We start from the raw sequence: 16,948 nt of genomic DNA on the forward strand, positions 1-16,948 counted from the left end.
TGTAATAGTCATAACATAGGGTGACACAGAACTAGCTCCAATTCATCAATGTAATGTAGGCATGTATTCCGAATATAGTCATACGTGCTTATGGAAAAGAACTTGCATGACATCTTTTGTCCTACCCTCCCGTGGCAGCGGGGTCCTAATGGAAACTAAGGGATATTAAGGCCTCCTTTTAATAGAGAACCGGAACAAAGCATTAGCACATAGTGAATACATGAACTCCTCAAACTACGATCATCACTAGTAAGTATCCCGATTATTGTCACTTCGGGGTTAACGGATCATAACACATAATAGGTGACTATAGACTTGCAAGATAGGATCAAGAACTCTCATATATTGATGAAAACATAATAGGTTCAGATCTGAAATCATGGCACTCGGGCCCTAGTGACAAGCACTGAGCATAGCAAAGTCATAGCAACATCAATCTCAGAACATAGTGGATACTAGGGATCAAACGCTAACAAAACTAACTCGATTACATGGTAAATCTCATCCAACCCATCATCGTCCAGCAAGCCTACGATGGAATTACTCACGCACGGCAGTGAGCATCATCAAATTGGTGATGGAGGATGGTTGATGATGACGACAGCGACGAATCCCCCTCTCCGGGGCCCCGAACGGACTTCAGATCAGCCCTCCCAAGAGGTTTTAGGGCTTGGCGGCGGCTCCGTATCGTAAAACGCGATGAATCCTTCTCTCCTATTTTTCTCCCCGAAAGCAGATATATAGAGTTGGACTTGGAGTCGGGAGGTCTCCAGGCGGCCACGAGGTAGGGGCGCGCCCTAGGGGGGCGCGCCCCCCACCCTCTTGGACAGGGTGTGGGTCCCCCTGGTCTTCATCTTTGGCGAGGATTTTTATTTATTTATTGTAAGATATTCCGTGGAGTTTCAGGTCATTCCGAGAACATTTGTTTTCTGCACATAAAACAACATCATGGCAATTCTGCTGAAAACAACGTCAGTCCGGGTTAGTTCCATTCAAATCATACAAGTTAGAGTCCAAAACAAGGGCAAAAGTGTTTGGAAAAGTAGATACGATGGAGATGTATCACCCACTAGTATATAAAAGTGATAACATAGGAGACTCTCTATCATGAAGATCATGGTGCTACTTTGAAGCACAAGTGTGGTAAAAGGATAGTGGCATTGTCCCTTCTCTCTTTTCTCTCATTTTTTCATTTTTTTGTTTTTTTGTTGGGCCTTTTTTATGGCCTCTTTTCTTCTCCCTTTTTTCGTCCGGAGTCTCATCCCGACTTGTGGGGGAATCATAGTCTCCATCATCCTTTCCTCACTTGGACAATGCTCTAATAATGATGATCATCACACTTTTATTTACTTACAACTCATGAATTACAACTCAATATTTAGAACAAATCAAGATTCTATGTGAATGCCTCCGGCGGTGTACCGGGATGTGCAATGACTCATGAGTGACATGTATGAAAGAATTATGAACGGTGGCTTTGCCACAAATACGATGTCAACTACATGATCATGCAAAGCAATATGAAAATGATGGAGCGTGTCATAACAAACGGAATGGTGGAAAGTTGCATGGCAATATATCTCGGAATGGCTATGGAAATGCCATAATAGATACGTATGGTGGCTGTTTTGAGGAAGGTAAATGGTGGGTTTATGGTACCGGCGAAAGTTGCATGGTACTAGAGAGGCTAGCAATGGTGGAAGGGTGAGAGTGCGTATAATCCATGGACTCAACATTAGTCATAAAGAACTCACATACTTATTGCAAAAATCTATTAGTTATCGAAACAAAGTACTATGTGCATGCTCCTAGGGGGATAGATTGGTAGGAAAAGACCATCGCTCGTCCCCGACCGCCACACAAAAGGAAGACAATCAATAAATAAATCATGCTCCGACTTCATAACATAACGGTTCACCATACGTGCATGCTACGGGAATCACAAACTTTAACACAAGTATCTCTCAAATTCACAACTACTCACTAGCATGACTCTAATATTACCATCCTCATATCCCAAAACAATCATCAAGTATCAAACTTCTCTTAGTATTCAATGCACTTATATGAAAGTTTTTATTATTGCCATGTTGTTCTAAAGGACTCTCAAAATAATATAAGTGGAGCATGAGAGATCAATTATTTCTATAAAATAGAACCACCGCCGTGCTCTAAAAGATATAAGTGAAGCACTAGAGCAAATGACAAACTACTCTGAAAGATATAAGTGAAGATCAATGAGTAGTCGAATAATTTTGCAACTATATGAAGACTCTCTAACATTTAAGAATTTCAGATCTTGTTATTTTATTCAAAAAGCAAGCAAAACAAAATATAATAAAATGACGCTCCAAGCAAAACTCGTATCATGTGGCGAATAAAAATATAGCTCCAAGTAAAGTTACCGATGAACAAAGACGAAAGAGGGGATGCCATCCGGGGCATCCCCAAGCTTAGGCTCTTGGTTGTCCTTGAATATTACCTTGGGGTTCCTTGGTCATCCCCAAGCTTAGGCTCTTGCCACTCCTTATTCCATAGTCCATCGAATCTTTACCCAAAACTTGAAAACTTCACAACACAAAACTTAAAGAAAAATCTCGTGAGCTCCGTTAGTATAAGAAAATAAATCACCACTTAGGTACTGTTGTGAACTCATTCAAAATTCATGTTGTTGTAATATCTACTGTATTCCAACTTATCTATGGTTCATACCCTCCGATTCTACTCATAGATTCATCAAAATAAGCAAACAACACATAGAAAACAGAATCTGTCAAAAACAGAACAGTCTGTAGTAATATGTATCAAACGTATACTTATGGAACCAAAAAAATTCTAAAATAAATTGCTGGACGTGATTAATTTATCTATTAACCATCTGCAAAAAGAATTAACTAAATAGCACTCTCCAATAAAAATTGGCAGCAAATCTCGTGAGCGCTAAAGTTTCTGTTTTTTACAGCATGATCGCAAAGACTTTCCCCAAGTCTTCCCAAAGGTTCTACTTGGTACAAACACTAATTAAAAGCATAAAACCACATATAAACAGAGGCTAGATGAGTTATTTATTACTAAACAGGAACAAAAGGCAAGTAACAAAAATAAAATTGGGTTGCCTCCCGTCGGTGTCAAAACCGGCGGATCTCGGTTAGGGGGTCCTGAACTGTGCGTCTAGGATCGATGGTAACAGGAGACAGGGGACACGATGTTTACCCAGGTTCGGGCCCTCTCTATGGAGGTAATACCCTACTTCCTTCTTGATTGATCTTGATGAATATGAGTATTACAAGAGTTGATCTACCACGAGATCATAATGGCTAAACCCTAGAAGCCTAGCCTATGGGGGGTATGGTAATGAGTATATGTGTTGTCCTTTCTGGACTATCCCCTATGGTTTATATAGACTCCGAGGGGATCTAGGGTTTACATGGAGTCAGTTACATAAAACGAATCTTCGGTCGCCAAGCTTGCCTTCCACGCCAAGTAGAGTCCAATCCGGACACGGTGCAGTCTTCGGTCTTCATGTCTTCACAGCCCATCAGTTCGGCCCATAGATAACAGGTCGGACGCCCGAGGACCCCTTAGTCCAGGACTCCCTCAATAGCCCCTAAACCAGTCTTCAATAGCGAAGTGCTCGGCACATATGTTGTCTTCGGCATTGCAAGGCGGGTTCCCCCTTCAATGATCTCCAAGTAATGTATTCGGCCATTGACCCTAATGTCGCCTCCTTGGCTTCTGTGCATTGAATAATCTTCATCCTCCACGTGTCCAGCGAATGTGGAAAGTCAGGGTGTTTTTTGCGAATAACACCCCATCCATGCGCGGAAGAGCGCCTACTTAAAGAGATTGGATCCTAGATCCATTTAGCGTTGCGCAGAAGAAATCCCTAGAGACTGATTGGGAGAAACCATCCTAGCATGGCTAGCGTCCCCAACTCCTCCGCTTGTCCCGGCCCAGAGAAAGGCGGGTGGGAGAAGTGTTCCGTGTCTCATAGCCGTTTGACGAAGTTGCAAACGCAGGGATACCTTCCCCACGCAGATCTAGTCCCTGTTTGAACGGGGCTAGCTTCCTTCGATGAGGGGACTCAGGCAGAGGACTTCCCCAATCCGTCCGGGGGAGAGCGAGTGTGTTTTGTCCCCTACCTGTTAAGAGGCGTTGGATTTCCTATCCACCCGTTCCTCCGAGGGCTCCTGGAGTACTATGGCCTCTATTCTGCACATTGCGGGTTACGTTGCTTTATGCGAACTTTTCCTGGGCGTCGAGGCTCATTTTGAGTTGTGGAGGAAGCTGTTTTGTCTCGTCCCGCGTAATCACGAAGGGTCAATATTTGAAGTGGGCGGTGCCAAAGTATGGCGCGTCGCCGATACCGGATACCCATCTGGTACACCGAGGAAGGCACATGATGACTGGCCCTCCGAATGGTTTTATATAGAGGACGTTGCGCTTCCCGACCCGGTTCAAAAGGGTCTTCCCGAATTTGCATGCGTCCCACTGAAGAAATGCCATAGTTGGCGTCCCCGGAGTCTCGAAGAGGAAGATGGTGCGGAGGTTTGTTAGCTGATGAGGAGGATGGAAGAGCTCACTCAATCCGGACTCAAAATAATTGAGATTATGGTGATTTCCATAACGCGAGGGATTCAACCAATCCAATACAGAGGGCTTCCAATGTGGCACTTCAATGGGGAGGACAACGCCTCTTGCTGTGGCCGGAAAGGTCCGGATACCCCTGCCGCTTTGGCTAAAACATTAGCCGAGCTATTCAAAGGGGAGGAAAAGGAATTTCTTTGCATCAAATTCAGAGATGGGTATTTTATGTATAACCCTCCCAGCTAGGTAAGGCCTAACCCCTCTATGTTTACTCCTTCCATCTTCGGATTGCCTTTGGTAAACTTTTTAACTTTGTCTGCCTATGATAGCACTGGCGAAAAGTCATCGAGGGATTTTATAGTCCCGCCCCACAGCCGTAGGATCACAACCTAGAGCTTGATCTCGGGTTCGAAGAGGACACAGATATATTTGTGGTGCTTGCGGAGGGAGTGTTCTACCAGACTAGCTATGATGGCACAGAAGTGGCCATTACCGCAGACTATCCAGGCCTTCTTCCTGCTTCTTGGGTAAATAATTAAGAAATCGCCTTCTTTAAAAGAGTGCTCTTACGCTGTCTCACCCATCGCACCGTATCGTGCTTCACAGGGGAGACGTTTGGCGGCTTCGAAGAGATCGGCTCCCGCGCCGGACAATCCTTCCAAGAGGAAAGCAAATGAAGACACGGCCACGCCTTCATCGAGGAGGTATGAATTCGCCAACCTACCCCTGAGCAGTCACGTCCAACCGTGACCTTCCCATTTTCCATTTGTCAGGAGGAAGGCGCGCCAAACTGTATCTGGGGGTCCGAGCGGCCGTACTTCCCACAGCCAGGATCCAAATCCCGCCGTGAAGACGGGGGCTGGTGCAGGGGCGACGCCGAACTATCCTCCAGCCGAGGATTCGGACAATGTATCAGTCACCAACTCGGAAGTGGAGAGTACTATGAATCATCGGCACCGCCGGGCCATTTTACAAGATCCCGGCTTTTCGGAAGAGTCGTTTAACACCTTCAACGCAGCCGATGCATATATCCGGGCTGCTCGAGATGGGATTAGCAGGGCCACAAAGCAACATCTGAAAGATGTGCAGGTAAATTTGCTTTGTCTGATTATGACAACCATATGCCAGTAGCCCCCAATACTTAAAGGAGTTGAATCAACTGATTTAAGGATCAATGTACAACCAGGTTCTTACAGAGAAGAATACTCAGCTGGCTCAGGAACTAGAAAAGTGTCAGCGCCAGCTGCTTGCTGCTAACGCCGAACTGGAGAAATACAAAGCATCTCCAGGTAATATTTTCCTCCATAAAAAATTCATAAGGCTACACCGATAGTGTGAATCTGGGTTCTAATTTTTGTGTTGGGTTGTTTAGACCAAGTACGAGAGCAGCTGAACGCCGCTCGAAGCGAAGCACACGGAGCCAAAAAGCTGCTAGCAGCGGGAGAGCGTGTATTGACAAAGGTCGTTTAGGAGAAAAAGAAACTCTAGGATTCAAACTCCAAACTGGGCAAAGAACTGAAAGATGTGCGGGCTCAGCTAGCTAACTCTGTGAAGGAAAACAAGAAGCTGCGAGGCGGCATATTCAATATGTAGCCACTTTTGTTTTATAAAAGTTTTGGAGGTAGCGGTAGCTGATATAGCTATAATTGCAGGTGTTTTGACGAACCACCCCGAAGAGGAGGTGTCCAGATCATCGAGTGATCTTCTGCAAGTGCTGTCGCAGTTGCACGAGCAAGCTCGGCAGGCGATGCGAAGTGTAGCTAAGGCTTTATGGCCATCCGACTCCCCTCCAGGAAGCATGGAGCAGCTAGTAGAGCTATACAAGGGAGCGCGGCGGCGTATCCGGCTGTGGAAGATATCAGCATGCCGCGAGGGTGCACGAGAGGCCTGGGCCATGGTGAAGACGCGATATACCAAGCTAGATCCTAATCACCTGGCTAGGGTCGGACCAGTAGGATCGAATGGGGAAGAAATTCCCGTTAGTTTAGTATATGACCAGGTAGAGGTGGCCGCCAAATATTCCCAACAGGATTGTAAGTTAGATTGCCTGTTGGAAGGTATAGAAGAGGAGGTGTTCGAGTCCAAGTGACTGTGTACTTTCCTCATCTAGCCGAATTATATATCATTTGTCATGGTAGACCTTTTCGCTTCAACCTCCGGTCCCAAAGGTGCGGAGTGTTTCTGAATACCGTCGCAGGCGAATAGGCCGGGGTATGCCTGGAAAACTAGGCGTAGGGGTCATAGTTGCTTGAACAGACAAGTTGTATCCGGCTAGTTATGTTATATTACATTGATATCGTAAGAAACATCTTCCAGAGAGAATAGTTCAATTAAGGGTTCCTTTCCCCGGGTGTGCATGCGTTTAATGCGCATGTCCAAATTGTGGTGTGGGCACCACGGTTTGGATAACTTTTGGTGGTACGCAACGGAGTGAGTATAAAAAACATCTTTAATTTACCGACCGAATATTCCCTTAAGAACGCTAGCTTTCGGCTTCACCCAGTCTGAGGTACACATCCGGATGACCCGGCGGTAACAATCGCAGAGGTGCTCCCTTTATGCCCTAGCCGAAGTAACGGGAACGTAGGGCATAAGCACAGGAGCCAGGCAACCCAGCTTGGCCAAAACTTAAGTCATATCAATGCATATAATGGCAAAGAAAAGGTACATATGGAAAAAAACTCATATGTGAGGAGCTTGATGCTCAAGGAATGACAAGAACTTATGTCCGAGAAGCCCCCAGGTACAAGAGACGTACATGTTGAAAGACGTGTGTGCCAATGGTGTGCGGTCTAGCCGCATCAAAGCTTTAAAGCGAAAAAAGAAGAAAGTAATCGGAAAAGAGAGGAAAAATAATGGGAACTACATGGGAGGAGGGGATGAACAAGGGGCGTAGCGCTAGGCGTAGAATCTCCGGAGTCTGGCCGCGTTCCAAGGGTTCGGCTCGAGGCGATTGTCTGGTGCATTGCGAAGACGGTACGCTCCTCCGGTCAAAACTTCGTCAATTATGAAGGGACACTCCCATTTGGGCTTGAGTTTGTCCTTTTTCTTCTCCGGGAGCCGTAGAACGAGTTCGCCAACGTCATAAATCTTGGCCCGTACTTCTCTGCTTTGATATCTTCGAGCCTGCTGTTGCTAAACTGCTGAATGGGCTTTTGCGACATCGCGTTCCTCCTCCAGGGCATCTAGGCTGTCCTGCCGATCGAGCTCGGCTTCTCTCTCTTCGTACATACACACTCTAGGTGAGTCGTGAATAATATCGCAGGGCAATAGAGCCTCTGCACCATACACCATGAAGAAGGGTGTGTACCCGATAGTACGGTTGGGCGTGGTCCGTAGCCCCCAGAGTATGGAGTCTAGCTCCTCAACCCAGTGCTTGTCTGATTCTTTTAAAGACCGCACTAGTCTGGGCTTGATGCCGCTCATAATAAGACCGTTGGCGCGTTCAACTTGACCGTTGGTTTGTGGGTGGTAGACGGAGGCATAATCTAGTTTAATACCTAGATTAGTACACCAGGTTTTTACCTCGTCGGCTGTGAAATTGGAGCCGTTCTCAGTGATGATGATGTGTGGGACACCATAACGGTGCACAACATCGGATATGAAGTCTATCACTGGGCCGGACTCAGCCGTTTTGACTGGTTTAGCCTCTATCCACTTAGTGAATTTATCCACCATAACCAGCAGATATTTTTTCTTATGGCTTCCCCCTTTAAGGGGTCCAACCATGTCGAGTCCCCAGACCGCGAAAGGCCAAGTGATGGGGATTGTTTGTAGGGCAGTGGGGGCATATGGCTTTGATTGGCAAAGAGTTGGCATCCAACGCAATGTTGGACAAGGTCCTGTGCATCCGCTCGGGCCGTCGACCAATAAAACCATGTGCAGAAAGCCTTGCTAACAAGGGCCTGAGCTATGGCGTGGTGCCTGCCGAGTCCGGCATGAATTTCAGCCAAGAGCTGCCGCCCCTCTTCCTTGGATATACATCGTTGAAGGACTCCGGTGGCGCTTTTCTTGTAGAGCTCTCCATCATGAACCTTGTAGGCCTTTGAGCGCCGGACAATGCAGCGGGCCTCATTCTGGTCCTTAGGAAGCTCCTTCCTATTAAGGTAGGCCAGGAAGGGTTCGGTCCATGGGTCAATGACTGCCATGATGAGATGCGCCGATGGTGTTATGTCGATGTTTCCGGGATCTGGGGTTATGTTTTGGTCCGGACTAGCGTTGCCGTTTTCCCACTGCCACACCACGGATGGCTTAAAGAGCCTTTCCAGGAAGATATTAGGTGGGACGGGGTCGCGCTAAGCGCCAATACGAGCAAGAACATCCACCGCTTGATTACTTTCTCGAGCCACATGATGGAACTCGAGCCCCTCGAACCGGGCTAACATTTTTATGACTGCATTACAATACGCTGCCATCTTCGGATCTTTGGCGTCAAAATCTCCATTTATTTGAGATATTGCGAGGTTCGAGTCCCCGCGCACTTCTAGGCGTTGTATGCCCATGGAGACAGCCATCCGAAGACCATGCAATAAGGCCTCGTATTCGGCTGCATTATTGGATTCTGTGTATAGTATTTGGAGAACGTACTGGACAATGTCTCTGGTAGGGGACATTAAGACGACACCCGCTCCTAACCCTGCCAGCATTTTGGAGCTGTCGAAGTGCATGACCCAATTGGAGTATGTGCCATACTCTTTAGGGAGTTCGGCCTCTGTCCATTTGGCGATGAAGTCGGCCAGTACTTGGGATTTGATAGCTCAGCGTGGTTTGTATGTAATGTCAAATGGCAGGAGCTCAATGGCCCATTTGGCAATCTAGCCCGTAGCATCGCAGTTATTTATGATGTCGTTGAGTGGCATTTCGGAGGCCACCGTGATCGAACACTCCTGGAAGTAGTGACGGAGCTTCCGGGATGCCATGAAGACCGTGTATGCTATTTTTTGATAATGAGGGTACCGGGATTTGCATGGTGTAAGGACTGTAGAGACGTAGTATACTGGTTTTTGAAGCAGGAATTTATGTCCGTCCTGCTCTCGTTCAACGACGAGTACGGCGCTCACCACCTGATGTGTTGTCGATATGTATAATGACATTGGTTCGCCGATGTTTGGTGCGTCCAGGATTGGGTTACCCGCAAGAAGGGTTTTTATTTCTTCCAGTCCGACTGTTGCCGCGTCCGTCCACTCGAAGTGGTCGGTTCGCCGTAGAAGGCGATAGAGTGGCAGTGCCTTTTCTCCTAATCTGGAGATAAAGCGGCTTAGAGCTGCCATGCAACCTACAAGTTTTTGAACTTGTTTAAGGTCTGTTGGCTTAGCCAATTGTGACAAAGCTTGGATTTTGGTTGGGTTTGCTTCGATTCCTCTACTGGAAATGATGAAGCCCAGCAGTTTTCCGGTGGGGACGCCGAAGGCTCACTTTTCCGGGTTGAGCTTGATGTCATACGCCCTGAGGTTGTCGAATGTAATACGTAAGTCGTCTATTAGTGTTTCCACATGCCTGGTTTTGATGACGATGTCATCAACACAAGCTTCTACTATTTTGCCGATCTGTTTCTCCAGGCATGTTTGAATCATGCGTTGATATGTGGCGCCGGCGTTCTTGAGCCCGAAGGGCATGGTATTGAAGCAGAATGGCCCATATGGGGTGATAAATGCTGTTGCAGCTTGATCGGATTCCTTCATTTTGATTTGATGGTATCCGGAGTATGCATCGAGGAAACATAGTGAGTCATGTCCTGCAGTGGCGTCAATGATTTGAGCAATGCGGGGGAGGGGGAAGGGATCCTTAGGGCAAGCTTTGTTGAGGTCTTTGAAATCGACGCACAGGCGCCAGGATTTTTCCTTCTTAGGTACCATCAACAGGTTTGCCAGCCAGTCCGGATGTTTGATTTCTCTAATGAATCCGGCCTCGATGAGTTTGGCCAGCTCCTCCCCCATGGTTTGTCGCTTGGGTTCGGAAAAGCACCGCAGTGCTTGCTTAACTGGTTTAAACCCCTTTAATATATTGAGGCTATGTTCGGCCAGCTTGCGTGGGATCCCTGTCATATCCGAAGGGTGCCAGGCAAATATGTCCCAGTTTTCACACAGGAATTCTCGTAGTGCGGCGTCAACTGCTGGGTTTAGTTGAGCTCCGATGGATGCCGTCTTCTTGGGGTCCGTTGGGTGGACCTGGAATTTGATTATTTCTTCTGCCAGTTTAAACGAGGTGGATTTGGAGCGTTTGTCGAGGATCACATCGTCCCTGTCCATTGTGGAGCGTAGCGCGGTTAATTCCTCGGCCGCGAGGGCTTCGGATAGCGCCTCCAAGGCCAGGGATGTGGTTTTGTTTTCAGTGCGGAGTGCTATGTCCAGGTCACCGGCGAGAGTGATTATACCATTTGGTCCGGGCATTTTGAGCTTCATATATCCGTAGTGAGGTATAGCTTGGAAGCGTGTAAAAGCATCCCACCCCAACAGGGCGTGATATCTGCTGGTGAAAGGGGCCACTTGGAAGGTTATTTCTCCGGACCGATAGTTCTCCGGCGATCCGAATACTACGTCAAGTGTGATTTTGCCTGCGCACCGCACCTCCCGACTAGAAATAATTCCTCGGAAGGTTGTGTTACTTTGTTTGATGCGGCTCCTGTCTACTCCCATTTTATGGAGTGTGTCCTCATAAATGAGGTTCAATCCGCTGCCGCCGTCCATGAGGACCTTGGAAAGTCGAAACCCATCCATGATGGGACTGAGTACTAACACGGCAGGCGCTTGTACTGTTCTGTACTTTGGTTCGTCACCGACGTTGAATGTTATAGTCATGTCGTTCCATGGGTTTATTACAGCGATTTGGCAGACTTCGTTGAGCTCCCGAAGTGCCCTTTTGTGCTTGCTGTTTGAAGCGAATGTCTCGAAGACTGTCAATACTCTTGGGTGGTCGTCTTCTGGGGGGCGTTGTTCCGGGGTATCCTTAATAAGGATGTCCTCACCGCTCTTGGCTACCTGTCGTAGTATCCAACATGCTCTAAGGCTGTGGGTTGCCACGGTGTCTATTGTTGTATGTATTTTGCATGGGCCATCGAGCCACCCCTCCAGAACGGTGCCATGCCGCGTAGCGGTTTTGTGTTTCTTGACTGTCGGGCTAGGCGTGCCACGAGGGTGCGTCCCTTTCGCCTGTAGGGGGAGTTGAGCTGGGACCGATGGTTCCCAGTGAGCTTCTTGAGTTTCCCAGGCGCTCCCCATCGCGTTGTATTTTTGTACAATGGTTGCTAAGTCGGCGAATTTGAGTATGCGGCGTCGATTGATGGCATTGAGCATTCCTTCGTCCACACAGTTTTTGTAGAACGCTGATATTGCGTCCTCGTCATGGCAATCTTTTACCTTGTTCTTGACAAGGAGGAATCTGGCCCAAAAGTGGTGTACCTTCTCCTGAGATTGCTGTTTTATGCTCATGAGAGCCTCTATGTCCGGGTGGGTGGGTGGAATTAAATCCGAACCCCGACCTAACCGGTTGTCCGGGGTTCGACGACCTTCCGGACTGGACAGTCCGGGTTCCAGAATAGCTTCTGATTTTTGGAGCCGCCGTCCGATGCTATGTTTGGAGGGCTGGTTGCGTCTTTTCGCGGGTGAGTATCTGGCTCTTTATGAACGGCGACCCGAACATAGTCCGTCTTCGATATAGAAGAAGACTCGCCATCCTGCTCCAGGACTGCCGCGATCTGGTGGGTGCCAAGTGGAGCTTCGGTTTCTCCCTGATCGGTTTTAGGCCCGATCTGATCGTAACCTGTGACGATTCCCAAAGCGGCGATGCGATCTAGGAGCTCATTTAAGGAGGAAAGCTCGACCGGGTCCATCTGCTTGGAGTGCTCGGAGTTTATGCGAAGGGGATTTTCGATGGCCCGAGAGGTCACCGTCTGCTCTGCGACCGAACGGGCGATCATAGTAAAGTCGCCCAGCCGGAGGGTTTGGCCCGGGGCCCAAACTACCCCTGCGGTGATGTTGCCTCTAACGACAAGGAGAGCCATCGATCCTTTCATCGACGACACAGTGGAACTCTCAATGAAAGCACCAATGTCGGTGTCAAAACCGGCGGATCTCGGGTAGGGGGTCCCGAACTGTGCGTCTAGGATCGATGGTAACAGGAGACAGGGGACACGATGTTTACCCAGGTTCGGGCCCTCTCTATGGAGGTAATACCCTACTTCCTGCTTGATTGATCTTGATGAATATGAGTATTACAAGAGTTGATCTACCACGAGATCGTAATGGCTAAACCCTAGAATCCTAGCCTATGGGGGGTATGGTAATGAGTATATGCGTTGTCCTTTCCGGACTGTCCCCTACGGTTTATATAGACACTAAGGGGATCTAGGGTTTACATGGAGTCGGATACATAAGAAGGAATCTTCGATCGCCAAGCTTGCCTTCCACGCCAAGTAGAGTCCAATCCGGACATGGTGCAGTCTTCGGTCTTCATGTCTTCACAGCCCATTAGTCCGGCCCATAGATAACAGGCCGGACACCCGAGGACCCCTTAGTCCAGGACTCCCTCTCCTCCCAACAAGCGCTATCGTTTAACGCCCCGAGCTAGGCATGATGATTTCAACGATGCTCACATAAAAGATAAGAATTGTAGAGCATCATGAAGAATATGACAAGAACATTTAAGTCTAACCCACTTCCTATGCATAGGGATTTTGTGAGCAAACAACTTATGGGAACAAGAATGAACTTGCATAAGAAGGTAAAACAAGCATAACTTCAAGATTTTCAATGCATAGAGAGGAAACTTGATATTATTGCAACTCCTACAAGCATATATTCCTCCCTCATAATAATTTTCAGTAGCATAATGGATGAATTCAACAATATAACTATCACATAAAGCATTCTTTTCATGATCTACAAGCATAGAAATTTTACTATTCTCCACATAAGCAAAATTCTTCTCATTAGTAGTAGTGGGAGCAAACTCAACAAAATAATTACCATGTAGGCATAATCCAATTGAAAACTAAAATCATGATGACAAGTTTCATGGTGATCATTATTCTTAATAGCATACAAGTCATCACAATAATCATCATAGATGGCAACTTTGTTCCCATAATCAATTGGAACCTCTTCCGAAATAGTGGATTCATCACTAAATAAAGTCATGACCTCTCCAAATCCACTTTCATCAATATAATCATCATAAATAGGAGGCATGCTTTCATCATAATAAATTTGCTCATCAAAACTTGGGGGAGAAAAAATATCTTCATCAAACATAGCTTTCCCAAGCTTGTGGCTTTGCATATCATTAGCATCATGGATATTCAAGGAATTCATACTAACAACATTGCAATCATGCTCATCATTCAAATATTTAGTGCCAAACATTCTAATGCATTCTTCTTCTAGCACTTGAGCACAATTATCGGAATCCTTATTTTCATGAAAGACATTAAAAAGATGAAGCATATGAGATACTCTTAATTCCATTTTTTGTAGTTTTCTTTTATAAACTAAACTAGTGCTAAAACAAGAAACAAAAAGATTCGATTGCAAGAACTAAAGATATACCTTCAAGCGCTAACCTCCCTGGCAACGGCGCCAGAAAAGAGCTTGATGTCTACTACACAACCTTCTTCTTGTAGACGTTGTTGGGCCTCCAAGTGCGGAGGTTTGTAGGACAGTAGCAAATTTCCCTCAAGTGGATGACCTAAGGTTTATCAATCTGTAGGAGGCGTAGGATGAAGATGGTCTCTCTCAAGCAACCCTGCAACCAAATAACAAAGAGTCTCTTGTGTCCCCAACACACCCAATACAATGGTAAATTGTATAGGTGCACTAGTTCGGCGAAGAGATGGTGATACAAGTGCAATATGGATGGTAGATATAGGTTTTTGTAATCTGAAAATATAAAAACAGCAAGGTAACTAATTATAAAAGTGAGCACAAACGGTATTGCAATGCGTTGAAACAAGGCCTAGGGTTCATACTTTCACTAGTGCAAGTTCTCTCAACAATAATAACATAATTGGATCATATAACTATCCCTCAACATGCAACAAAGAGTCACTCCAAAGTCACTATTAGCGGATAACAAACGAAGAGATTATGGTAGGGTACGAAACCACCTCAAAGTTATCCTTTTTGATCGATCTATTCAAGAGTCCATAGTAAAATAACATGAAGCTATTCTTTCCGTTCGATCTATCATAGAGTTCGTACTAGAATAACACCTTAAGACACAAATCAACCAAAACCCTAATGTCACCTAAATACTCCAATGTCACCTCAAGTATCCGTGGGTATGATTATACAATATGCATCACACAATCTCAAATTCATCTCTTCAACCAACACAAAGAACTTCAAAGAGTGCCCCAAAGTTTCTACCGGAGAGTCAAGACGAAAACATGTGCCAACCCCTATGCATAAGTTCACGAGGTCACGGAACTCGCAAGTTGATCACCAAAACATACATCAAGTGGATCACATGATATCCCATTGTCACCACAGATAAGCACGTGCAAGGCATACATCAAGTGTTCTCAAATCCTTAAAGACTCAATCCGATAAGATAACTTCAAAGGGCAAACTCAATCCATCACAAGAGAGTAGAGGGGGACAAACATCATAAGATCCAACTATAATAGCAAAGCTCACGATACATCAAGATCGTACCATCTCAAGAACACGAGAGAGAGAGAGAGAGAGATCAAACACATAGCTACTGGTACATACCCTCAGCCCCGAGGGTGAACTACTCCCTCCTCGTCACGGAGAGCGCCGGGACGATGAAGATGGCCACCGGAGAGGGATTCCCCCCTCCAGCAGGGTGCCGGAACGGGTCTAGATTGGTTTTCGGTGGCTACAGAGGCTTTTGGCGGCAGAACTCCCGATCTATTCTCCTCCCCAATGTTTTTAGGGTATATTGATATATATAGGCGAAAGAAGTCGGTCAGGGGATCCACGAGGGGCCCACGAGGGTGGGGGTGTGCAGAACTCCCGATCTATTCTCCTCCCCAATGTTTTTAGGGTATATTGATATATATAGGCGAAAGAAGTCGGTCAGGGGATCCACGAGGGGCCCACGAGGGTGGGGGTGTGCAGAACTCCCGATCTATTCTCCTCCCCAATGTTTTTAGGGTATATTGATATATATAGGCGAAAGAAGTCGGTCAGGGGATCCACGAGGGGCCCACGAGGGTGGGGGTGTGCAGAACTCCCGATCTATTCTCCTCCCCAATGTTTTTAGGGTATATTGATATATATAGGCGAAAGAAGTCGGTCAGGGGATCCACGAGGGGCCCACGAGGGTGGGGGTGTGCCCAGGGGGCAGGCGTGCCTCCCTGCCTCGTGGCCACCTCGAAGCTTCCCTGACGTCTACTCCAAGTCTCCTGGATTGCTTCGGTTCCAAAAATAGCTCTCCCAAATGTTTCATTCCGTTTGGACTCCGGTTGATATTCCTTTTCTTCGGAACACTGAAATAGGCAAGAAAACAACAATTTGGGATGGGCCTCCGGTTAATAGGTTAGTCCCAAAAATAATATAAAAGTGTCTAATAAAGCCCCTAAACATCCAAAACAGATAATATAATAGCATGGAACAATCAAAAATTATAGATAAATTAGAGACGTATCATGTTCCAGGTGGCGTGAGTTGTGAAACTATTCCACATTGTTTTAAATGAAGGCCAAACTCGTAACTCAAATATTTGCCTCCGCGATCAGATCGTAGAAACTTTATTTTCTTGTTACAATGATTCTCTACTTCACTCTGAAATTCTTTGAACTTTTCAAATGTTTCAGACTTGTGTTTCATCAAGTAGATATACCCATATCTGCTCAAATCACCTGTGAAGGTCTGAAAATAACGATACTCGCTGCGAGCCTCAACACTCATCGGACCGCATACATCAGTATGTATTATTTCCAATAAGTCAGTGGCTCGCTCCATTGTTCCAGAGAACAGAGTCTTAGTCATCTTGCCCATGAGGCATGGTTCGCAAGCATCAAGTGATTCCAAAATTCCATCCGCATGGAGTTTCTTCATGCGCTTTACACCAATATGACCTAAACGACAGTGCCACAAAAATGTTGCACTATCATTATTGACTTTGAATCTTTTGGCATCAATATTATGAATATGTGTATCACTACGGTCGAGATTCAATAAACCATTTATATTGGGTGTATGACCATAGAAGGTTTTATTCATGTAAACAGAACAACAATTATTCTCTAACTTAAATGAATAACTATATTGAAATAAACGTGATCCAATCATATTCATGCTCAACGCAAACACCAAATAACATTTATTTAGGTTCAACACTAATCCCGAAGGTGGAGGGAGTATGCGATGGTGATCTTATCAACCTTGGAATCACTTCC

At 46.2% G+C, this 16,948-nt stretch overlaps 1 protein-coding gene across 1 annotated transcript in view; it reads left to right on the top strand.

Annotated features, from left to right (window-relative positions):
- Window positions 1–5,058: 5,058 nt before the first annotated feature.
- The window catches only part of LOC125537549, an 85,076-nt gene continuing 73,186 nt past the window's right edge, over window positions 5,059–16,948 (top strand). The window contains exons 1-2 of the mRNA XM_048700865.1: window positions 5,059–5,114; window positions 5,361–5,676. Of these exons, the coding sequence (XP_048556822.1) occupies window positions 5,059–5,114; window positions 5,361–5,676 (372 nt within the window). The remainder of the gene's footprint in view (window positions 5,115–5,360; window positions 5,677–16,948) is intronic.

This window comes from Triticum urartu, chromosome 2 (assembly GCF_003073215.2).
Source record: "Triticum urartu cultivar G1812 chromosome 2, Tu2.1, whole genome shotgun sequence".
Lineage (NCBI taxonomy): Eukaryota > Viridiplantae > Streptophyta > Magnoliopsida > Poales > Poaceae > Triticum > Triticum urartu.